We start from the raw sequence: 25,377 nt of genomic DNA on the forward strand, positions 1-25,377 counted from the left end.
CTCAGTCCCAACAAGCCCACCTAGAAAAAAGACCATACGGCAAGCGGCAGAGGCTCAAACTCTAAAGATACAAGCTCAACACATCAAAACATAACTCTTAAAACTGATTCACGCCCAACAGTTAGCTTTCAGCTGCTATCCAGAATTTAAAAGTACTCAGGTGGAACTTAGTCTACTGCTTGGAAAAATAACATTACAAACACCTTATTTCTAGACAAAGCTACTAAAACCACTGCAAACAGACAAGACTATTCCTTGTAATGCTTTGGATTAAAGATAAAAAAGTTCCAGGCATGGTTGTGCATTCATGTGATCAAGGTGAGATGGGTATTGCTCCACTGATGGCTTTGGCAAAAAAGGCATTTTCTCATTTCATATAAGATTTAAATGTCATACATATTCTGTTTTTCAGCAGAAGACATTCGGTTAAAGCAGACTCGAACCAATATCTCTGTGGCTAATTACAACTTACAACTCAATATTTTGCCCATCGTGATATAAATGGCGGACCTATCCATCTTTAACTTTTTGTTTGCTCACCCTGAAGGTACTTCAGCACCCCATACACGACGGTTCCTCCCACGAACAAGAAGACAGTTGGGGTGAAGGAAGGATACAGATACTTCACCAAGAATTTATCCCATTCCTCTGGCAAGAATCCTGCATAAATTGAAGAGCGGAGGGTTGTCTGGAAACAATTACAGAATAACGCTGGCAGTTCCTACAATCATTGTCCAAACTTTCTAGCTTTCTTAATGATATCCACAGACATGCAGCCAAATCAAGTGCATATATTTTGGTTGGGAAATGATATTTCCACCCCCTTCATCCCCTTTTCCAGCATTTTCATCCCCTCTTGTTTGTATTTTTCATAAAAATGGCTGCATTTTCAGTTCTTGTTTGTCTTTTTTGTTATTTTCAAAGTTAAACAAAAGGGGGTGGAAATGCTGAGAAAAGGGGTTGAAATATCATTTCCCTTCTTTGATTGATAGCAAGAACTTCATTAAAAAGCAAAGCATGCAAGAATAAAGAAGGGGTCGACCTAACCCACAAAACAAAATATACTAAGACAACACCAAACAGCAACCAAGCAGTAAAAAACAACAACAAACAAACAAACAAAACTGTGAAGGATATCCTTGTCACGCGAAGTTCAGCTCTTTCCAGCCCATTGTTACTAACAGTGCTAATGAACTTCATAAGTAATTACAAAATTTGTGTGGCAAATAAAATTATAAAGACTGAGTGCAAAATGTGTTTAAGATTGATTTGTGAGGTCATCAAATTCATGATCAAACATAAGTGTTCTTTGCTGCATTTTTGGCCAAGTTATGAAGTTCATCAACTCCGGTACCTTAAAGCACTAATAAAAAAATAAAATAAAAATAAATATCATACCTTAAAGCTGCAACCCACAGTTAGGTATATTGGAGCTCACGGAAAAGGCAAATCCTAGTCGGTTTGACACAGCCAAGTACTCGGTTGACACGACCGAGTAATCGATTAACGCGACTGAATACTTTGTTGGCACGGTTGAGTACTAGGGAGAGTCAAAGGAGTTTTGCTTGACTTTGTAGGGCAAAATGCAGACTCGATGGCTTGAACGTTTTGCTCAATGGCAAAGGCTTTGGCATTCAACGGTTTCAACCTTGAAGTCCGAGGTTCGATCCCAGCTTACCTACCGCAAAAACAAAAAAAATGCAGACTCGAACAAAACACAACCAAGGTAAAAAGGAGTAACTCGGGTGAGTCAAAGATGATGCAGGGGAGTTTCGAAACTATGAGTATGACGTTAACTCATTAAAGTCTAAGTTTGATATGACTGATTTCAAAGTTGCAAAATAAATCCTTGTGATGAGATCCATAGACAGAAAAGGATAAAAGTTGTGGGTGACGCATAAGAGGTACACGAAGAAGGTGTTTGAAAGGTTAAACATAATTAGTGATGATCATGTCCGCACTCTGGTGAATCGTTTTAAGTTTTTCATAGATCAATGTCCTACCATAGATGATGAGGTAGACTACATGTCTCGAGTGTTGTATGCCAGCTCAGTTGGGAGCCTCATGTATGCCATGGTATGTAGCATGCCAGATTATTCACAAGCAATTAGTGTAGTCAATAGATTAATGAGCAATACAAGAAAAGGGCATTCAAATATAGTAACTTAGATTCTCAGATACCTGAAGGGAATGGAGAATCTTGCCATCATGTTTCATGAGCATTGCACTTCAACACAACTAGTAGAGTATGTAGATGCCGACTATACAGGAGACTTAAGCAAGAAAAGGTTTACTATAGGCTATGTTTTCACACTAGCCGGCGAGCCTATTTCATGGATAGCTTTGGTCCGGTCTACAATTATCTTGTCTATGCCAGAGGTGGTATAGATGGAGGCAAGTGAGGCTATTGAGGAGGCTATTTGGCTGACGGGATTGGTTCACAATATGGGCCTATGGCAGTAAGGTGTTTGTTGCATTGTGGCAATACGATACATTTAGCAAAGAATCAAGCGTATCATGTCAAGACAAAACTTATTGATGTAAGAGGTCATGAGATAAGAGAGATGAAAATATTCCTATGCAGAAAACACATACATATGGCAATGCAGTGGATATATTGACTAAGGCGGTTATGGACCTATGGTAACTGAGTTCAAGTATTGCTTGGACTTGGGCAATATCAATAATTGTTGATGATTGACGGGTCATCTAATGAAGTAGGGTGGACACCTCCTATTAAGGAGGCTATTTGTGTATCATGTCAAGATAAAACCTATTGATGTAAGAGGTCACAAGATGAGAAAGTAAATGACATATAGAAGTATTCATTTGAAGATGACACATAAAGGTGGTAATATAGTGGATATATTGACTAACGTCGTTATAACGACTGAGTTCAAGTATTGCTTGGGCTTGGCCAATATCAACCGTTGTTGATGACTAATGGGTCGCCTTATGGAGTGCGGTGGAGACCTCTTCTGTAAGGGCTGCAGAACTGTGTTCTTGAAGGTACACAATATAGTTGATTTTCACGTGGCTGTGAAACAAGGTTGAGATTGTTGGGTTTTATCTTGTTTCCCAGTTAGGACTCTTTTAGTTACTTAATGTAACTACAATTGGTTGTAAGGTTGTTGGTAAAAATCAAAACGAAAAGACTGAGAGCTTAGTTTTTAGGATTTAAAAAGACCCAAAGAAAAATCTCCCCAGAACCTAAGACTAAAGGTATGAACAAGATACAATGAAGGGAAAGCATGAGAGGATAGTTAGAGAAGATGCTTAGGTAAAAAGGTTTTGGATTTGATCGATATGGGTGATCAAGGAAAACCATTGTAACCTTCAAGTTATTGCTCATAGTGGAAATTCTCTAACTTGGACATGGATTCAAAGTGTTTAGATTGCAGGGCTACTCCGGTAAGAGCGACCTACCACTCATCTCAAGTCAACTCAACTCAACTAAGCCTTTGTCCCAAACTAGTTGGGGTCGGCTAATGAATTCTTTAGAAAATTTTCATGAAGAAGGTGAAAGAATCTGCCCGGCTCAAATTGACTAAGTCTAATCCTGACACTAGTTGGCCGTCTAAATGGATCATTTTCTTCCATTCTCTCCTATCCAAGGTCAAGAGCGACCTACCCCTATCAAACAAAAATGTTGATATCAAGGGATTGGCTTATCTTCCTGTCTGAGGATTCTATCACACGTCTAGCGAACAACCCATTGAAAGAAATTAGTTCTGGAATGGATTAAATTCAATTTGCTATGAATTGGGTTAATTCAATTTGTTATGAATTGGATGGTGGAAAAACCAGCAAGCACTATCTATGTTTCTGTTTTTAATTTGCTCTTTTTTTACGCCAATAAACTGTATTTTGCCAATCAGTTCTCTACAGTTTGTTTCTCAAATCAAACCATAAAAGCGAGAAAGAGAGAGATAAAACATCATTTCAGTAGTGGTAACATTACCTGAAGCAGAAAGAGCAATACCCTCAACGAATATTAGAAAACCAAGACCCAACCATGTGAGTAGAAAGGCATTCTCATTGACATTCTCCTTCTCAGACCGAGAATCTCCTCCCTGAGGTAACAAAACAGTGGGTTTTTCAATAGGGGAGCGACGAATTACAGAAGCTCTCTCTCCCTTTCTCTTCTTCTTCTTCTTGTCACTCTCATTCGATCCAAACCCAATTGGTTTTTCAGTTGAAACTGAAGCCTCCTCTGAAAGCTTATCTTCTGCTTCTGTTTCTGCTCTAACCCTAACCCTACCCCTAAAAAATCTCTTTGTGGGGACAGGAAGGGAGAGAGGGAGATGGGTTTTTTTCTGAAGGTAAGGAGATTGGATTGCAAGTGCCGATGCATATTCCATTTGAGCCTGAATGGAGTTTAAGATTAGTAGAAGTAGAACGAGAGAACAAGGGAGAAATAAGGGTTTGGAATTTTGGAGGCGGGGAAAATATTTTTGGGGGTTGTTTGGATGTATGGAAAAGTTTTTTCAGTAATTGTTTTTCCATAAAAAATAATTTTCCAGCGTTTGGTAAGCTTATTTCTTTCAATTTTTTTTCATAATACTAATTTTACCCATTTTCAAGAAGATTTGCTAACTTATTAGACCTGAAATTTATTTTGGGAAGTGATAAATCAACCCCCATATATCTTAAATCGTTCCCATAGAGGGCAGTGCTTAGAGAGAGTCAGAGAGAGGGAGAAAGATGGGGGTCGATTTAAGATATTAGGGAGTCGATTTATCACTGCCCAATTTAATTTTGGAAGTGATATATCCGCCCCCCATTTTTTTTTTTACTTGGGACAACCCAGCTCTAGTCTATCTATGAGACTATGACTGTAGAGGGGCTAATCGACTTCACGTGGGAAGGATTCAACGGCCTTGATTGATTGCCACGTACATTGGAGCTGGCTGTTCCATGTAAAGAAAAGGGGCGAATTTATCATTTCCCTATTTTTCATGGAATTTTTTCCTTACATTTTTTTAATAAATCCAACCATTAAAAAAATCACAGTACCTATAAAAATATTACCGATGGAAAATTTTTTCTCGAGAATTCTTTTTGGATTCCACAATTTTGATGAAAATAATATTATTACGGTTAATTTAGAGGAACATTATGATAAATCGAAGTTCTCTCTGAATAAAAAAATTAAATAGATTGGTTCAAATTATCTTTTTTCTTGTGTAAAAATTAGGAAAATTTAGAAATAATTTTCCTTTCCAAACTTTTCTATCAGGGCTGTGAGTGTGACCCAGAAGAGCATATCATGGAATTGGTAAACAAAGAAAAAAAAATCCTGGTTTAAAATAGGATTTTTGTTTTCCTACTTCCAACCTCATCCTATGAGCCGGCTCACTCCCCATCCCTCCACATAACCCAAACTGGAAATGGAAACCGAAACCAGAACCAAACCCAAAACTGTCATCAACCCACTGTTGCATTCTACCAAATAAACGTTAAAAATAATTTGTAGATTTGTTTTAGAAGGCTTGAAATCCAGGTAATACGCTGTCACAAACCACAACAACATCAACACCCTGTCTTGAATTCTCCTTGTAGATTTTGAGTTTCCTCGTGCTTTCTCTTGTGTCATCAACAGTTGTATGTTTGTTTTCTTTGGAAGGCATTAATTTATTATCTGTACCATAGGCAAAACCTTTGGAAATTTGAAATGGCTTCCTTCATATGAAACCTCAAACAAACATTGTTGCATTCGTCTACAAGAAAAACCCCTTTTAGCAACGGATTCATAGATAGTCCCCTTAAATCAATGGCAAGAAAAGATTTTTAGCGACAGATTAATTCCATCTCCCTTAGAAAAATTACCAGCAGACTTTTAAAATCGAAAATTTGTTAGGCAAAATCCGATTTGATCGTGCACAAACAAACAAAAAAAGTATAAGTAACCATAGCTAGTTTTAAAACTCCACTGAGTCGATTCCCTTTTACTTCTGCCGCACCCGCGTTTTACCCTACACAGTCAATAAAAGCTCATTTGATTCTCTTGAGTTATGACTGCGTCAATTGAGTACTCAGCCATGTCAACAACATTCTTAGTTGTATTTGTGCCGAGTCGACAAGAATTTTTCTATAACCGTGTTCCGCGCCGCATCTGCATTTTTAATTTGAATACTGGAAATAACACAAACCACAAAGATGTACACTGGGATTTTACATGCACTACAAAAAAAATGAATCCGCCGGCGGTCTTCAAAACCAATCTTAAATGATGATATGTACCGGCGGTTTTTATAAGATCGCCAATATATAGGAAATTCAATCGTCAAAAGGCAAAGGTGACTGAAATTTCCAGGAAAGTAATTATCAGCGGTCATGAGCGCCACTAATTTATTATATTCACCGACGCTCATAAATTCCCAAGAACATTTTCACCGGTGGTCCTGGCCGCCATCGGTAATTATATATACTGGCGATCTTTTTTAGAACACCTGTAAAAATTAATGTCTAATATGTAAAAAAAAAAAACTCAACCTCGCCCGCATGAAAGCCTTGCTTTCCACCTTTTCTCTCTGCCCTTTTCCTTTCCCATTCTACCTCTTCTTCCGCTCTCGCTCTCAGACCGAAAAAGAAGAAGACCTCTCTCTCTCTCTCTCTCTCTCTTAATTCCTTTCCTCTTTAGAGTTAGTTTTCAGTGAGGGGTAGAAGAAGAAAGTGTCGTCCGTTCTTAGAGAAGAAGATAGTGCTTCCTCTCTTTCCTCTCCGGTGAGAAACTCTCTCTTCAATTTTGTTCTCTTTATTTTTTTCCTCTTTTCCATATTTTTCTTTCATTAATATGATCTAATTAGAGCTTTTCTTAGACGCCTTTTCTATTTTCCTCTTTTCTATATTTCTAGCTATAGTTTTTTTTTATAAGAACTCAGCCCACTGATAAAAACGGCTGATTTGTGTTTTCTTGGTAAGCAGATTTGTGTTTTTACCAGAGGTTTCCTTTCTAAGACATTTTTACCCCAACATATAAACGGTTCCATGGCTGACCTTCAAAGTCCGACCTACTCGGACCGATGTGAACGGTCCTAAGGCTGGCTTGAGTCAACTGACCTACCATGGCCGACCTGGAAGATAGCCATACAGGGCTAGATACCACCAAGCCGTCTTGCGTAAGGTGAGGTGCACCATTACTTCCTTGGCCCGAACCGACCCAAGGAATTTTTTTGATTTTTTTATGGGGGGGAGGTGGGGGGGGGGGGGGGGAGGTTGGGTTGTATAAGATCATGAAAATGGAGAGAAAACCCAATACAATTTGAGTGCCCTTTGCATATATTTCCAGAGGGCTTTACAAGTAATTAGCTTGGAAAACATGTGCTTAACTAACTATAACTACATGTATTTGAAGTTCAAAATAGATAACTAAATAACTTCCTAACATACCACTACCATGATCCAACGGTCAGATCTAGAAAAATCTGATCCAATACATTCTAACATGTCCCCTCAAACGTATGTGGATTGAAAATCGACATCCGTTTGATTACAATAAAATATCCCTTAAAATTAAAATCCACCAATTGATGCGCACTGCCGATAATGAAAGTCTTCTGATGTTAGTGGCTGAAGCCTTTGTCGAATGTCCACTGAATGTGATCAATGATGTCGGTTGCCAAAGAAAATGTCGCTTGCAAGATAATTAGCAAAGAGCCTCAATGGGCTTGTTGGAACTCGAGCCTCCATGGGCGAGTCTTCATGGGTCGTTTTGGATACGGATCCTTATGGGAAGAGGTCACTATGGACCTAGCCATATTAGGCATATGTGGGCCTTCAATGGGCCGTCGGTTTTGAATACCGATCCATATAGAATTTTGCATAAATCTCTCAGGCACACACCTCGAGACCAAGGCACATCAACTGAGAAGAGAAACTATTTGGGGCACGCACCTAAAATTAGGTATCTCAACCGAAATAGGACAAATAAAATGGAATTTAGAGAAATATGGCTTTGGAAAAGAAGAGAGAAATTAAGGAAACAAAAGAAGTCAATATGAGAGCGGCAACTAGAGTTTGAACACAATGACGACAAATCTGACACTGTAAGATTTTTTTTTGCTTCAAGGGAGCGTGCATATAAAATTTGGGGAGATAAAATTAGTGGATGTTTGGAAGACAAGAAGCGGGTGTAAAAACCAATATAAGGTATATTGTTAAAGAAGACATAAGGAGGTGGTGGGGGAATGAAAATGAGATGTTAATTGCAACACCTTTCCTTCCTTCCTTATCTCCTTGTTTGTTTGACTCTTGCTTTTTTTATTTTTGTACTGATTTCCTTTTTCTGGCCAATGGGAAGCAACACCAACAAGGGCAATGGCCGATGATGGCGAGAATGGCAGTTGCCGCGTTGGATGCTTGGGCTTGAGATGTGGGAATTAGGAAGGTTGAGGGACGAGTTGTAGCAACGGGGACGACGTTATTTTGTCTTGACAGAAGTCCAGAAAGGCCTTTTTTTATATGGCTGGGTGATGAGACCATAAAGTAAACATGGCAAATGAAGTGGAAGAAAAAAAATGGAAGCCGAGCGGATGGGGATGGCTAGATCCCCTCCACGGGAAATCAAAGTTTCAGATGTAAGTGTTCATCATAAAAGGAACACGGGCAACGGATCTTTGGCGGTCCAACTTTGAGAAAATCACAGTTAACCATATGGATTGAAATTGAAATAGTAAAAGAACATACCGGAAGCCATGTATATTGTCTTGTTGTCTCTTGAAATGGTTCTACTCCGGTATATCTCCTTGTTCCACAACCGACAGTGATGGGGACTATTTTCCTCTTCTCTTAGACGTGGATTCACAGAGAATGGAAAAGATTAGTTGTGTACAAGCAGGGACCGGAGGCTTTTATAGATATTTAAGGGAAGGGACGCAACTCCTCATCACGCTGGCTCATCCCTCAAACAACCTTTCAATACATTTACATCTCTTCTCTAAATGGTTATGTCTTTTCACATAACCATAACTAACCAACAAATATGATCTCGGCCGTCGATCTTGCTAAGGCCACAACCATGGTTAGGATTATTTCATAACATTCTCCCATTTGGCCAGCAAGAATCTTTGTGCCATACATAATGATCATCACTTAAGGTTGGTAAGTAACAAACATAACATTCCGTTCAGCAAAAACTACTAACAATAAACCATGTAACCATTGGGTCACCAACTCTACCCAATAGCCTATCCCACGATTATATCATTAGTAATACTTACCAACATGAATGTAAACGCATACATGCATAAGATGTAAACATGGTCCAAAACAGTCTACAGACATTCTACCTCTTACTAACAATCCATTTACATAATGTGCACAAAATGGAGCGGTAGAAAATAATATATATCAGAATCATAAAATAAAATGTGATCACTTCAGTGTATCTCAATCCATAATGCAGACTCCCACTATTATAGGCTATAAAAAATGTCAACCAACCTTATGCGCTATTTGCTCTCTGAAGAGCTTTGGTGACAAGCCCTCAGTCAAAGGATCCGCCAACATAAGTGTGGTGCTTATGTAATCTTCAGATACACACTGATTCTGAACTTCCTCATGACAATATGTCAATACATTGACCCCATTACTTGATTTGTCGTTCTTGAAATTGTAAAACCGCAGCGGAATTATCACAATACATTTTCAGTAACTTGTCGACTATCAACAGGATAAAACCTTGAGACAAAATTCCGCTACTTCAAGGCATAGTACAAGGCCTTGGAGTACACAATAAACTCCGTACCCAAGGTGGAAAAAACTGAGTGTCAATCTGACATTCTTCCACGATTTATGACTTTCTGCAAAATATACTAGAGCAGAACTCTAGGTGTTTGGACAACAGTCGGAATTAGATTAACCAATCACACTATGGTTATCTCATTTACTTTATGTGAGCATTAAACCTTTAGTCCCTTACAAACAATGTATAATCTTTTGGCAAATTTCCAATGATCCATACATAAATAACATTGGTACTTTCTAAATTTGCCCACCATATAGGTTATACACAGATAGGTGCAGATTTAAACATTCAATAGACCCCCAATTGCGGAACTATTAGGGAACCACTTTATCTGCTCCTATGATAGATCGATCCTGGGACCTTGGAACTGACTGAATACATCATCCGTAACTTATAGGAAAACTACAAATGGAGTAATTTATCCATGTTCAATACTTAAGACTTTACCAATATAGTCTTTCTGCAATGTCAGCAATCCTCGAGTCCCAACTAGGTGAACCTAAGCTCCTATCATGTAGGATGCTTCACCTGAATTCTTTTATATGAATATCACTGAACATGGCCAAGTACTACTAGCAAGTAGTATAACATCAACACATAATATGAGGAAGATAATATTACACCCATTGACTTTAAGATATATCCATTATTCTGTGACAATTCCTTACAATCTAACATAGAGTACTAAATGAAACTTTATGTACTATTGTCAAGAAGTCTGCCCTAAACCTTAAGTAGAATCTCTAAGTCTACAGACTATGTGCCTCTTTCCTTAGCCTCAAAACCTTCAGGTTATAGATAACCTCAAATGGGTCACCTTTTAAGAAAGTCGCTTTTATAATCATTTTTTGTAACTCTAGATCACAACGAGTTACAAACTTCATGACCATTCCAAAAGAATATTTCTTAAAACATGAGAGAAAGTATTCTTATTGTTTCTTTCCGAGTGAAGCCTTTGCAATCAAATTTTCCTTATATCTCTTAATTCCACCTATAGAGTCTCTCCTAGTCGTAAAGACCCATATACAGCCAAATGGCTTGACTCTTAAGTCTTCGACAAGGTTTCATTGACAGAAACTCTCTTTTCATGGCTTCGAGCAATTGAGTTTCTTGATTGCTCATTAGTGCTTGACTGGAAGAAATGAAATTACTTAGTCATTTCTCACCCACTCAGAAAGACATATAGTCATCAGCAAAAGTTGACATTCTCACTTAATGTGACCATATCAAGGATTGTTCGGTAGTCGTCACCACCAAAACATCTATAATGTGGGTTGTTAACTTATATGTGCCTTTTTATGTTCCAAAGAGCATTGGTACCACCTGCTCTTGGATCACCAGTACCGGTACTACAATCTGGTTATCCTTAAAGGTGATTTTACTAAAGACACTACTCTCCCACTAAGGTCACCATCCTTTAGAAGTCTTGGCACATTTAATCCCGACAATATATGTACTATGGGTCAACCAACAGAACCTAAAACCCTTAAATACTTTAAGATAATCTATGAAATTGCAACTTCTGATCATAGAGCTTAATCACTTTATTCGTGGGTTATAAACTTTTACCTCATATAAACAACCCAAAGTTGCAAGTTTTCCAATTTCAGCTTCCTTGTGACCCATAAATCTTAAAGGGTATTAGGCACAACCTTACTTGGATCACAAAATACATGGGTGTTTTAAGAGTTTTAACCCACAATCTTAGGCAACAGAGAGTTGCATAAATGACCCTTATTGTTTTGATAATTTATGTCAAGTTAATTCTCGACTCTTACCTTATAGATCACAAACAAAGATAGGGCCTCCTACTTCTGATTAGAGAGACACATTTAACTATGGCTAGAAAATTTAACCAAAAGGGTAACACCTTTTGCCATCAACCGTCAGAGTCAAAAGATCCAAGATGTCATTGTGAATGACCTTTAGTAGATCAGTACTCTTGGTGACACCCTAAACCGATTAATCTTTGTATATTTTTCCTTCAATGTACCCCGTATCATTGTTTAAATTGGTAAAATCAATTGAATCTAGAATTCTTCTTTTACCCAACTATCCTCAGATATGTGGTTAAAAAGCTTAAGCCACTAATTGGATAAATTCTTGTTCACGCGATCTCATTTATTTCTAACAATACCGATTATCTCATTCTAATGCAAGGTGGGCCAAGTCTGACCTCGAGAGAAGTGCAATCAAAGTCAATAAGGATTGCCCTGAAGAGAACTAAACTCACTAAATGGGAAATGAAAAACTAGAGAGAATCCATTATACTTCCAGACCTTGATTCATAGCCAAAGGAATCAAGTTTTTCTAGAATAAGGTTTCTAGTTCATATAAAACTAAAATTTCAGAAAAGAGTGGCGAGTAACAATGGATTCAACAACCACCTTTATTCTATTTCCCGATATAATGGTATACTCTCCTCTACTAAGCACCTGACTCGTACGAAGACCTCACATAGAATTCTAAATGTGAATAGTAATGCCTTAATCTATGCACAAATATTTTCCGGAGTACTTACTAAATAGGAATCATAATATACAAAGATATGGTATTAATTCTAGGCCATATCGAACTTAAGGGATCCATACTTTATGTGTCATTTATTATTCAAGATAATGGCACTTGATACCAAGTTCACTCTCTTTAATTGATAATGCTAAGGCTAGTCTATATCTTCGTGACTCTAATGTTGCCATTTAGAATAACCAAGAGGTGTGTCATAAAGTGAGCACAACCAAGGTTTTGAATCCAAAGCCTTTCAAAATATGCTCAAAACTACAACTTTGGTGAATATACTTTAAGGTTATCAAAACATATCATAAGGGTATTTGCAAGTGCTTCAAATGATCTTCTAAAATATTCACTAACTACATTCAAGAACTCCTTTGCATTTTCGAGTCTCAAAAACATCTCGAATTGCATAAAAAATGGAGGTCTATCATTACTACTAGATTGATACTAACATTGAACTCCCACTATTCATAAACATCTTTTAGATGTGGGTTTAGTGAGCCTGTCATTCAATGATGCATAGTCTACCCTTTTGTAGTCTTGAATTATGCAGATCTATTCCATCACTTGCTAAGGTTTCTAACCCACTAAAGTACTCAACATAATCGGTATCTAGAAAAGATACCAACAACTTCAATGTCACAGACACAAAATTGCAGTTCCAAACTTGCTCACTTCTTATAACACCTATTCAGTCCACAAATGGAGTTTAATTAACTCAATCCACGATTATAATCAATCCAACTGAAAAGAATGACTAAATGTATAAAATCATGATGATATATAAGTGTGCTTCTAATTAGATACCATATGTGCCATCGTGGGCCGTCCGTTGGGCCGTGCCACAATGCAGAATTGGTTTCTACTTTAGAAAACACAATACCATGATTATGAAGAGACACCGGTGTATCACCGTGGGTCGTCCGTTGGGCCGTGCCACGTAAGACAATTGGTTCTCACATACAATACTCAGTCAATCTATCTTAAGGGAAAATTAGTTAGATTGCCCAGAATCACAAAAAACACAAAAATATGACCCCGATGAAATATCAGACGTGTCATTGTGGGTTGTCCGTTGGGTCGTGCCACAACACACAAACGATTTTCAATTCAGAAAATCACAATACTGTGATTCTGGCGAGATACCAGGCGTGTCACCGTGGGCCATCCATTGGACCGTGCCACAGCACACAATTGGCTCTCCCATGAGACCAATTAGGGCCAGATAACCCTATTACTTGAGGCGCACATCACCGTTGGGCAGAAGCACAACCCCAAACCAGGTTACCCAGGCCTAGCCCTCTCACACCGCCTATTTGTGCAAAACAACAGTCATCCGTTGGGCTAAGTGTTGCTCTTGGACAAATAGTCGCAATTGAAAGTGGTTCATAGTCCATAAATGTGTCATTGTATGCGACACGGTTCTCAAAATTAACCACTTAACCTTAAGCGATTTCGTTTCTCAGTCGGAATCACAGTTCTTTGTTCATTCATTTAGTGACCAATCATAACAAGATATAGTTCAATTTCAACAAAAAATAATGAACAATGTAATAAACTTGTGTATACAAAACCAACTTTCAAGTTCCATGATCAAACATAATTCAATATTTTAGGTTTTGAAAATACACACTATCAGTTTATTATAACCATAAGCTTAGGTTTTAAGCATATCTGTCATGAAGTAATGTGCATTCAAGTTAAAAGTTTAGTCCCATATATGATTTCAACTAATCATTTTAACCCTTAAGTTATATGCAAAACATAAAGCATATAAACAACATATAGGGGTCCTTAAGTTAAGAATTAGAAACCAAAGGTGTTCATTGACTGAGTTTTAATAATTAAACAACATCAAAACTTTACATAACTGGGTCTTCATTGCATTTAGTTAATTCTTTAAGAGTTTGAAATCAAAATCAAACTCAAGGCCCACTTAAAAAAAATCCAAAAGTTATAAAATTACACTGGAATTTTAAAATCCAGACTCCGAACACCAAAACAGACCTTGGAAACAGGTTCAGAATGGTCTAAAACCATAGGAATGGTCTAACCCAAGTCCAAAACCTCAAAATATTTGACTTAAAATCAAACTTACAAAACCAAAAGTCTTGATTTTACACTGTAACTATATCATACAGTGCTTAAATACCAAAAATGACCTAAAAAATAGGTCTAGAACGGTCCGTAAGCTTAGAAACCGGTTTTACCTAAGCCTAAAACCCCAAAATATTTGACTTAAAATCAACTTATAAAGTCAAAAGTTTTGAAAATTATACTGTAATTATGAAAAATAAGCCTCAAATACATAAAAGGACCCCAAAATCGGGTTCATAAGGGTCCAAAACCCCCAGAACCACTATAATCAGGCAAAAATATCACAAAAATGGGCCAAACTGAGTCAAACACAGATTTGGGCCTATGGGCAACGGCCCAACTTGTTGATTCCTATTTAGTAAGCTCTGATACCACATGTAATTTTCACTATTTTAATGAAGAAGACGATGAATAGTGTCGGGCTTCGCGGGCCCATCAAGGATCTGCAACAGGTTTTTCAATTAATAAGGGCCCAGTAGACCCTTTTTAAAAGGGCCCATACTTTATGCTTTGATACCACATGTAAGTGTTCATCATAAAAGGAACACGGGCAACGGATCTTTGGCGGTCCAACTTTGAGAAAATCACAGTTAACCATATGGATTGAAATTGAAATAATAAAAGAACATACCGGAAGCCATGGATATTGTCTTGTTGTCTCTTGAAATGGTTCCACTCCGGTATATCTCCTTGTTCTACAACCGACAGTGATGGGGACTGTTTTCCTCTTCTCTTAGACGTGGATTCACAGAGAATGGAAAAGATTAGTTGTGTACAAGCAGGGACCGGAGGCTTTTATAGATGTTTAAGGGAAGGGACGCAACTCCTTCTCTAAATACATTTACATCTCTTCTCTAAATGATTATGTCTTTTCATATAACCATAACTAACCAACAAATATGATCTCGGCCGTCGATCTTGCTAAGGCCACATCCATGGTTAGGATTATTTCCTAACATTAGAAGCTAGATCGGTGGCTCTGATACCATATAAGATCATGAAAATGGAGAGAGAACCCAATACAATTTGGGTGCCCTTTGCATATATTTATAGAGGGCTTCACAAGTAGTTACCTTGGAAAACATGTGCTTAAATAACTATAACTACATGTGTTTGAATTTCAAAATAGATAACTAAATAACTTCCTAACCTACCACTACCATGATCCAACGGTCAGATCTTTCTGGATCTGATCCAATACATTCTAACAAGGGGGTGGGCATGTGTTGGGGTAAAAATAAGCAACGCAATTGGAGCCGACAAGTGGCAAACACGGACCCAAACACACCAGGGGAGAAAGGGTAATTTCATCTTCTTGTGGAAACCCTAGAAGCCCCTAAGCTACTGTTCAAATCGTAGTCGCCAGAGGATAAACTTGGAAACCTGGATTTCCAAGAAACTCAGCTAATCAGGAAAGAGTCCCAATAGGCAACTTTCCAAAACACACCAGGTCTCTCACACTACAAAAGGGGAGCTAAGGCTCGATGGTACGAATTCTGAAGCCATTCTTAAGCTTTACGTATTTGTTATCGTTGATGACTTAAGCATCAGAGAGCCTCATGCGTCCAAACTTCGGGTGGTTTTCTGACAGTTTGCTCAAGCCATAGGTAGTTGATCTTCGCCCCGGGAGACGATTTAGCCTCAATCTATATTTCAGTTGCAACACATTTCTTAAGAAGAGTGCGATGTGGATCTTTTCTACACAAAATTGTGGGTTGTTCTGATTTGGTTGAGGCCTTCTCTTGCTTTCTTTGTGGATTGTTGCGCCTCCAGATGAACTGTTGTTCCATGATACAAACTGCTGAGTTTTTTGTGAAGTGTTAGCGTGCCTGTGGACCTTCAGATCGACTGCTGATCTATTGCGTCTTTCTTAGGCCATTATGCCAGACGTGGATTGTTGTTACTTTGCGTGGTTGATGCCCATTCAGACTACTGTTATTCTTTTTACGACTGGGTGCCCCATTATGAACTGTTGCGCCTTATGCGTGTTGGGACCTGGGTAGAACTCGCCCTTTAAAGCTAGCCGTAAAGGGGAGGGTGCCCAAGTCCTTAGAAGTCCCCATCCACATCAGGTTCTCTCTTTCGATGTGGGATCTTTGCTTTCGTGTGGAACCACCAAAGATCTCCCCATTCATGCAGAAGCAATGTTGGAAATAAGAAATCTCCATCCGGAGGGATTTTCTCGGTTCTCGAGGGAAGTTGCTACGCCCCAGCTCGATCTTGTTGAGACCCGGGTAGAACTCGGCCCTAAAAGCTATCTGTTAAGGGGAGGGTGCCCAAGTCTTCTAAGACCCCTATCTACATCAGGTTCTCTCTTCAATGTGGACTGTAGTTCCATGTTTAAATTTCTGCCTGTTAGTGTGAACTGCCATGTTGTGGACTTTTGTGCCTCATGAGTGTTAAAGTATTAAAGATTAAAAACGCCCTTCTCCAACAGCTGAAGCTTCTGGAGTAACTGATAGTTTCACAGAACTATTGCTATGCCTTTAGGATGTTCCTTAAAAGTGTGAATTGCTACGTTGTTAGGAATGTACAATTTCTTCTCTCTTTTGGCATGACGCATCTACCACCATGATCACAAGTGTTGTGTCCTCGATCCTCCTACTGAATTTTTTGTACATTGTTCACTGTTTCCTATGAGCCTTTTTTTTGAGTGGGCCATTTCTTGTGTCCTTCAATTTTAAAATTTTCTGATCATTATGTATTGAAAAACTGAGTCATCTGGAGATGCCAACCGCGCACGACCAACATTTGATAGGCTCAATGGTCCCAATAAGGAAAGGTAGCCCAAGCTGTTGGGGAAAATTAAATTTTTTGACAGAGACAATGGAACTAGTACATCTGATAATAATTATGAAGATTGTTCTGGAGAAAATTATCAAATGGTGACTTGGCTCTGGAAATGTATGTAACCAACTTAGTGCGAATGTGATGGTCCATGATCCAGATAAAGAGACATGAAACACCGATAAATATATCCCTATGATGCCAAATCTCCCATGTTTATGAATTATTTCAGAATATCTTTTTTCCTAACAAGGGAATAAAAGTTTGAGTAAATATTAGAGTTCTGGGACGAGTGGATTTTGATTGTCTACAAACCGCTCACATCTGATTTTCAAGCTTTTAAAAAGACATCGAGAATAATTAAATGTGGCTAAATTTCTTTTTGGATTGGGCCTGAGTATTAGGGTTGCAACTCAGGTTGGGTGGGTTTGATTTTCAAGAACCCTACCCAACCCGACAAACTACAACAAGAAAAATGGGTTTTGCTGGCGGTCATGACAACCCGACAAATTTATATACCAGCGGTCATGAAACCGCTAATAATTGCATTGTCACTAAAGATTTTACTAACGGTTTTTATCCGCCAGTAATTATAAATTTAACCGCTGCTAAATCTAATTTATTTTAAAAATGTTAAAAGGTGTATACGTGACCGCCGGTACAAGCCAATTTTACTAATGGCCTTCTATCCTCCTCCTTATGTGTTTGAGAATCTAAAGACTAAGAACACAATTGGTAGAGGAATTGAGTCGATTGGGCTCTATTATCTAGATCATATACTGGTCAGTCATTTTATTTGCTTCTCAACTCAGCTCCTGTATCATCAGCTTGGACATTTGGCCATTCATAGTTTACTGTTAATACTCCGTATTCTTGATGTAAGATAGGTAAAGATCATAAGTAATAAGAAATTTGTTCCCTTTTCAATTGTTCATGAGGAAATATGAGTGTTTTGGTCATTTTTTTCATGAGAAACGGGTATTTTCATCATTTTTATAAGGATTTTTGGTTATTTTTTATGCGATAAGGACATTTTGTTCATTTTCCTTGAGATAAGGCCACGTTTGGATACCAACAAGATTTGGATTTGGAATTAGTTGATATTTTGAACTAGATCAGATCCTTAGATTTCCAAATTAGCTACAATAGTGAAAAAAAATCCAATTTTCAAATCTGATGTGCGAGACATTATTTGGATATCAATATTGGTGGCAACTTCGTTCACCACCGCCGCTCCTCGATGTTGCTCCGGCAACAGCGAGAAATCCCTCCCTCTCTCTTAAAACATGATCATGAAGATAATTGATGTGTTTTGTATCCAAAACTCAAATTCAAATCAAAATACAAATGCATGAGGTATCCAAATGGGCCATAAGGGTATTTTGTAAGATAGAAGTATTTTGGTCATTTTTTTTATGAAATCTGCGTGTTTTATCAATTTTGATGCTATGGGAGTATTTTGGTTTTTTTTTTTTTTATCAAATAAGGGCATTTTGACTATTTTCCATGGGATAAGGCTATTTTAGTCATTTTCCATTAGAATGGGGTATTACATAAAATGACTAAAACACCCCTATTACTATGGAATGAAAAATAGGGGTGTTTTGTCATCTTTGATTCCATAAGAGTACTTTGGTAATTTTTAATCAGATAAGGGCATTTTGACTATTTTTCATGGGATAAGGGTATTTTGGTCATTTTCTATGCGGGGTAGGCGTATTGCATTAAATGACCAAAACATCCCTATTGCCATTCAAAAAATAAAAATAAAAACCACCCCTATTACATAAAAATGAACAAAATACTGATATCACATAGAAAATTTCCAAAGTACCCATACCTCAAGTGGAATGACCCAAATACCCCTACCACGTAAAATAAGGGCACTTTAATTTTTTTATATATAAAGGGTTAAGTGTTTCTGGTTGACCAACCAGATAACTTATTTGGTCCATCGCCAAAAATAGAATGGGACCCACATTTGTTTGGGTGATCCAATCCATTCATTTGTTAGGCTCTGCAATAGATAGGGCGTTCCCATAAAATCTTCTTCATTGGATGATCGCAACCCCTCGATTTACAGAGTTTTAAAACTGATGGAACAATATAGATACCTCCACAGATCAGAGGGTTAGGATCATCCTATTGAGAAGATTTTTTGGGCACCCCTATCTACTCTAGGGCCCATATGAATGGTTTGGATCTCCCAAACAATGTGGGCCCCCACACTATTTCTGGCGATGGACCAGATAAGTGCGCGGTAGACTAGAAGCACTTTTTCGTTATATGAAATAGGAGTATTTTAATCGTTTTTTTAGGGTGATGATATTTTCACCCCCTGCAGTACTTGCACACGCCCCTTAAAACGTGATTTGACATAAAGTTGCCCACTTTTCACGTCAAATCAAGTTATAAGGGGGTGTGGACGTAATGAAGGGGGTGAAAATATCATCTCCCTTCTTTATTAAATAGGGGTATTTTGTTCATTTTATATAAAATAGGGACATTTTGGTTATTTCATGAAATAAGGGCATTTTGTCCCCTTTTATCAGATAGGAGTATTTTAGTGATTTTCTATAAAATAAGAGTGTTTTGAACATTTTTACGAAATAAGGTTGTTTTGGTCATTTTTAATGAGATAGAGATAATTTGGTGGGGTTGGGCTTTAGCTCAATGGGATACGCTTAACATCTCAGCATTGAGGTCGCAGCTTCGATCCCAGTTTACCAACTAAAAATTTAGTTAATCTCATCATTTTCTAAGAGTATTTTAATAATTTTATAAGATAGGATATTTTAGTCATTTTATGAGAAGGAGAAAGAGACAGGTAAGTTGAGAAAGGGAAAGAGATAAGCGGATTTTGGAGGAGAGAGAGAGAGAGAGAGAGAGAGATGCTTTATTTAATTATTTTTTGAAGTGACGAAAAGTAACCTTAAAAAATATCAAGTTGAGAAGTGAAATGAATATGAGAATGGTAAGACGTGTGAATACTTTTAGGGCTGCAAATGAACCGAGCCGGATCACGAACATGTTTGGGTTCGGCTCATTAAAAGCTCGGCTTTGACTCATTCGTTTACTAAATGAGCCAAATCCGAGCCAAAAAATTAGGCTCGTCAAATAAACGAGCCGACCTCGAGCTTTGTATAGTTCAGCTTGGACAAGCTCATGAACTTTTTAGGCTTGGTTTATAAATGCGAGCCGAGCTGAACCCGAACACAACCACGCTCGAGCCTGGCTCGGTTCGGCTCATTAAAAGCTCGAACGAGCCCGAGCTGAGCCGAGCTCAAGCTTTGTTGAGTTTTGTCGAGCCGAACACGAGCCCAAAAATAAAAGCTCGTCGTGAACACGAGCTGAGCTTCAAACTAAGTGAGCCGATCGAGCACGAACACCCCAATGTTCGGCTCGGCTCGTTTGCAGCCCAGATACTTTGACTCTTCCAAAAAAAAAAAAAAAAAAAACCAAAAAATGGCTCCCCAAAACGGTTAAGCCGACAACACTTGAAAATTTGAGCGTCTAACTACGACCTAGTCGTGACTATGTTCACACGCTTGGGTGGGTAGGGATGGATCATATCCGGTGCGCATTTTTCTCTGGTTTCTGACTTCAAACTTTTCTTCCCAACCTTGTTAGGTACAACGTTTGGCAGACCACCACGATTGTACCTCTTTCAGATAAAAGACTAAAGACGGAGAGATATTGTCCGCGTTCAAACGTGCGCGTTGACAGCCGTAACAGTTGTAAAGTAGCTTTTAAAAAAGGGTTTTGCTAACGAGTGGGCACCCGTTAAGGAGCATTAAAAGCTCTCTTTTTTACTCATTTTCAGACGGCAGCCCCTCCTTTCCCACGCTTCATTAAATGCCTGCTACTTTTGTCAACATCAAAACCGTTGATATACTTATGGGCTTTTGGCTTGATGTGTTTTATCGTGATAGTCACCATTCAGCCTGTCACCTACCTAATGAGCCCCACTTGTATGATGCTCCAAATCGTTCATTTCCAACGGTTTATTATAGAAGGTTAACATTGGTTTTTTAAATGACTACATCTCCGCCCCTAATTTTTCCTTGATAATAGAGTTAGTTTAGGAAAAGACAAACAAATGGGTGGAAATTCAGGGAAAGGGGTAGAAGAGAAATCATGTGATGGGTGGCCATACACACCCATATTTTTCAAAATGTACGGTTTGGCCCACTCCATAGGATGTTCCAAACCGTCCATTTGTTGGGCCACAATGTAAATAGGTTGTGCCCCAAAAATCATGTCCATACGCTGATCATAACCCTCCGATCCATAGGATGATCCTGAACCCTCGATCTATTGAAGTTTGCTATGGATCGGATGGATATGATCATCCTACGGAAATGATTTTTGGGGCGCAACCTATTTACGCTGTGGCCCAATAAATGGACGGTTTGGATCATCCTATGGAGTGGGCTGCACCGTACATTTTGAAAATTACGGGTTTGTACTGCCACCCATCAGCCCATCACAACTAGAAAAAATGGAAAATAATGGGATAGGTTTTTGGTCCATTTTTTTACTTTTTACAACCCGGTCCAGTGCATTTATGACTCATCTTTTACACTAAAGTGGGCTGTCCCAAGTAATAAAAGGGTTGAATATGCCATCCCCTATATTTGAAACCGGAAACTTCTCGTTTAGGCACAAAAACCGCATCCTCTTATTTTGTAGAAAGAATGGGACATCGGGACCTAGACCTGGCAAACGCGACCAGTGCCCGCGGGTCGATCCAACCCACGCGTAAATTTGCGGGCACGGGTCGGGGTTTTAGTGACCCGCCAAAACCGATCCGCGGGTGACCCAACCCGCAAAAACACGGGTCGGGTCGGGTAGTAGTCGATTTTTTTATGGATTTTTTTGAATGGTTAGGATGATCTTATGGATCTGATTTTTTGTGGACACCCTATCTATGTGAAGATCATTCAAATGAATGGTTTGGATCACCCAAACAATGTGGGCTCCCACTATATTTTAAGGTAGTGTGTAGGTAACTTACCTACACAAGTGTGTAGGAAATGTTCTATATATATATATATATAAAGCATGAATCATGGGTTAAATTCTTCCTCACTTTTTTAATCTTTTTTGATATTTTCATTCATGTCCCAAAGCCCAGCACAATACCTTTATCATTGACATTTCTGATTTTCCTTAGGGGTATTCTCGGCATTCATTTTAGGCAATAAATACCCTAGCGCAAGCGTCCAAAAAATCATGCCACCTTCATTCCAAAGGGTTCATCAATTTTGGCATTTCCTGCTCTTTTGAAAAGTCAAAAACCATTCATTGCTTTGTTTTGAAAGGATTTAATAGGCACCATGCCAAAGAAAGGAATTTTGCCCTAGGTTTATCGCATGTGAGACCAGCCACATAGGCTCACTTTTCAGTACCTTTTGTCACTTCCCAACATATGTTCTCTTTATTCATGAGGTGGCTGCTCTCACTTGCAACTGCCCATCCGCAAAATGCCTTATGTGCTTGATGCTAGCAAATCCCTTTAGAAAAATCTCTCACATTATAAGATTTTAATTGACTTTATAAGAGAGACCATATGATGAAGAGCCATATGAAACATTATTTTTCTCAAAGTATTGTACGGCCCACTTCATAGGATGATCACTTCATAGGATGATCGAAAACCGTTCATTTGTTAGGTCACAACATAAATAGGTGACCCAAAAGTCATCTCCATAGGATGATCCTAACCCTCCGCTCTTGTAGGGACCAAAAATTATGGACACATCTATAGATTGGATAGTCAGGATCATCCTATGGACACGATTTTTGGGGCACAACCTACTTGCGTTGTGACCCCACAAATGAACGGTTTGGATCATCCTATGAAGTGGGCCGTGCGATACTTTTAAAAAAATATGGTTCATACGGCCATACATCATATAAAATCTCTATCTTATAAAAAGAGAATTTATACGGTGGCCAGCCGTACATGCACATTCAGCCCAACAAAAACAGTGGGGCCCACATTGTTTAGGTGATCTGAACCATTCATTTGTTAAGCCCTTTGTTAGGCCTTGGTGTAAATAGGGTGTGCCTTGAAAATCTTCTCCATAAGATGATCCCCTCAATCTGCGGAGGTCTAATTTCTCTTATAAAAATCACCTAGACTTCTATCTTATCGTACATTTTGAGGTAAAGAGATGTTAACATTCTTACTTTTATAATAATATAAGATAAGATGTGAAACTTAAAAACTTTGAGAGTGTTACTTTTGGGAAGTTGAGGGAATAATGCTATTACTATATTTTTTTTAAGAGATTGGTTCTGTAGTACTACTATTAGGTTCTCAAAATCAACACAAATTTATGATAGCACAATTACATCCATGGTTTTAAATTTCGGCCGAAATCCGAAATTTTGGATTTCGGTGGGGACCGAAACCGAAATTTGCCGAAATTCCGGATTTTGCCCTTTACCAAATTTCGACAGAAATTTCGATTTAATGTAATTTTTTAAAATAAAAAACTTGTTACAAAATTTCGGCCAAAATTTTGGTCCGAAAGTTCAAAATTTATAAAATAATGTTTTTTAATTATTACCGAATTTCGGTGGGGTCCGAAATAGTTACTGAAACCGAAATTTAAAACCTTGATTACATCTCCCTATAGCCTGACGAAATCTCGTTTTGCTATCAGTCCTCTCTGTTATATGATCATATAAAACATATGACAACCCTTGTTAATCTCCTCAATATAATTAACTTGTCATAGTTTAAAGTAGATGGCCAGTTATCATCTTTTGGAACAAAACCATAGACAGCCATTTCTACAACCATCGTAAATTGGAATCCATCCTTTGTGGATATAAAAGTTTGATTATCTTTTTATATAGATGGAGTGTACGTTCTCACTATTTACGTCATAAATTTTGAATTAGTGACCATTTGTTTGCATTCAAGTTGCACCAATTTGGGGTGAAATATGTTTTCTTTGTTGCACTAGAAAGAAAAAGAAGACTCTGTTGTGTTGTAAAATTTATTTTACACCTGATGATTGAGTAAAATTTTACCAATTTTACTCTTTGTGAATTTACCATTCTTTGTTATAGCTTCCATGGGTTGAATATCTCGGATTGGTCTAATTGTAAAGTTAATAATATTAATCTTGACAATTACCCCCTGTTATGTCGACCTGAAAGCACCTGATGCTGTGTGATTGTTTCTTTTAGGAGTCACAAGGAGATTAGTGAATCACACTATTTTTTGCCCACTACATCTTCAAGAGAAGTATGTTTGTTTACCTTGGAATGCTATACTATACATTTCTGATCACTTTTAATGTTAAGATAATTGCAATTGATAGCAAGAATCTCTGTCATTAAATTAATATATGCATGAATGTATACAATACTACATAAAGCTATATGTATAGCAAACTACTGATTTATGATTGTATACTTCGAAAATAATTCAACATTTGGAAAACTACTTTCTTAGGGTTCTTTCTAATTTGTAAGCTTGCACGACCCTTGTGTAGGACTTTTTGTGCTTGTTCTTTTCTGATATCTGAAATCTATGATTTGCCTTTATTCTTTCTAATTTTTAATTCTTCATGATTCAACTATAATATGCAGGTCTTGTGGCTAAACGCCTTTATCAATGATGCGGCAAAAAGACATGCCTCAAGATTTTCTCTTTTGTATTGAGGAGGATGGGTCATGAGCGGCCTTCTCTATCCCTCATAGCAGAAATATTTGCGTCCACATGGTCGAAAAACATACAAACCCAAGTACTATTGAGATCATTGGGAGCTCCATGTCTTGGCCTTCTCTATCCCTTTTGACATAAATATTTGCTTACACAGTCGGTCAAAAAACATACAAGCCCAAGTACTACATGTTGTTTTATTCTATTTTGTTTCTTCATTTATAGAGGAATAAATCTTAACAATCAGGCACTTCAAAACGACCTTTTTTTCCAATTTTTGAATGAATGTTATCTATATGTAATTCTTAATTCGGTTTGTTCATGCTATTGAAAATGTATATATTTGCTATTCAATCAATAAGTATCAACATGCACTTTTAAACAACTTGAATGACTGAAACTGGCATATTTATCATTTAATGAAATATGGCTTTTACAGTTTAATGTTCTAAAATATAAATATTTCAATCGGACGTGCGGATCACGTGCATTTGTATTAGTCGTAAGAAGGTGTGAATACTTTGACTCTTCCAAAAAAAAAAAAAAA

General features: G+C 37.9%; 1 protein-coding gene across 1 annotated transcript; it reads right to left on the bottom strand.

Annotated features, from left to right (window-relative positions):
- Positions 1-346: 346 nt before the first annotated feature.
- LPA2 (low psii accumulation2) lies at positions 347-4,432 on the bottom strand. The gene is made up of 2 exons (XM_077379468.1): positions 3,962-4,432; positions 347-660 (listed from the first exon to the last, which is right to left on the bottom strand). Exons 1-2 carry the CDS (start codon positions 4,359-4,361, stop codon positions 521-523), a joined length of 540 nt encoding a protein of 179 aa, XP_077235583.1. The 5' UTR covers positions 4,362-4,432; the 3' UTR covers positions 347-520.
- Positions 4,433-25,377: the final 20,945 nt, after the last annotated feature.

Source organism: Tasmannia lanceolata, unplaced genomic scaffold (assembly GCF_043159265.1).
Source record: "Tasmannia lanceolata isolate RefF3 unplaced genomic scaffold, GAP_Taslan_0.1 ptg000002l, whole genome shotgun sequence".
In the NCBI taxonomy this organism is placed as follows: Eukaryota; Viridiplantae; Streptophyta; class Magnoliopsida; order Canellales; family Winteraceae; genus Tasmannia; species Tasmannia lanceolata.

Excerpts from the sequence above, each read along its gene's own strand:
- LPA2 (XM_077379468.1), bottom strand. The coding sequence starts at position 4,361 with ATGGAATATGCATCGGCACTTGCAATCCAATCTCCTTACCTTCAGAAA. Across the intron at positions 661-3,961 it reads TATTGCTCTTTCTGCTTCAG|GATTCTTGCCAGAGGAATGG; the intron begins GTAATGTTACCA and ends CAATTTATGCAG.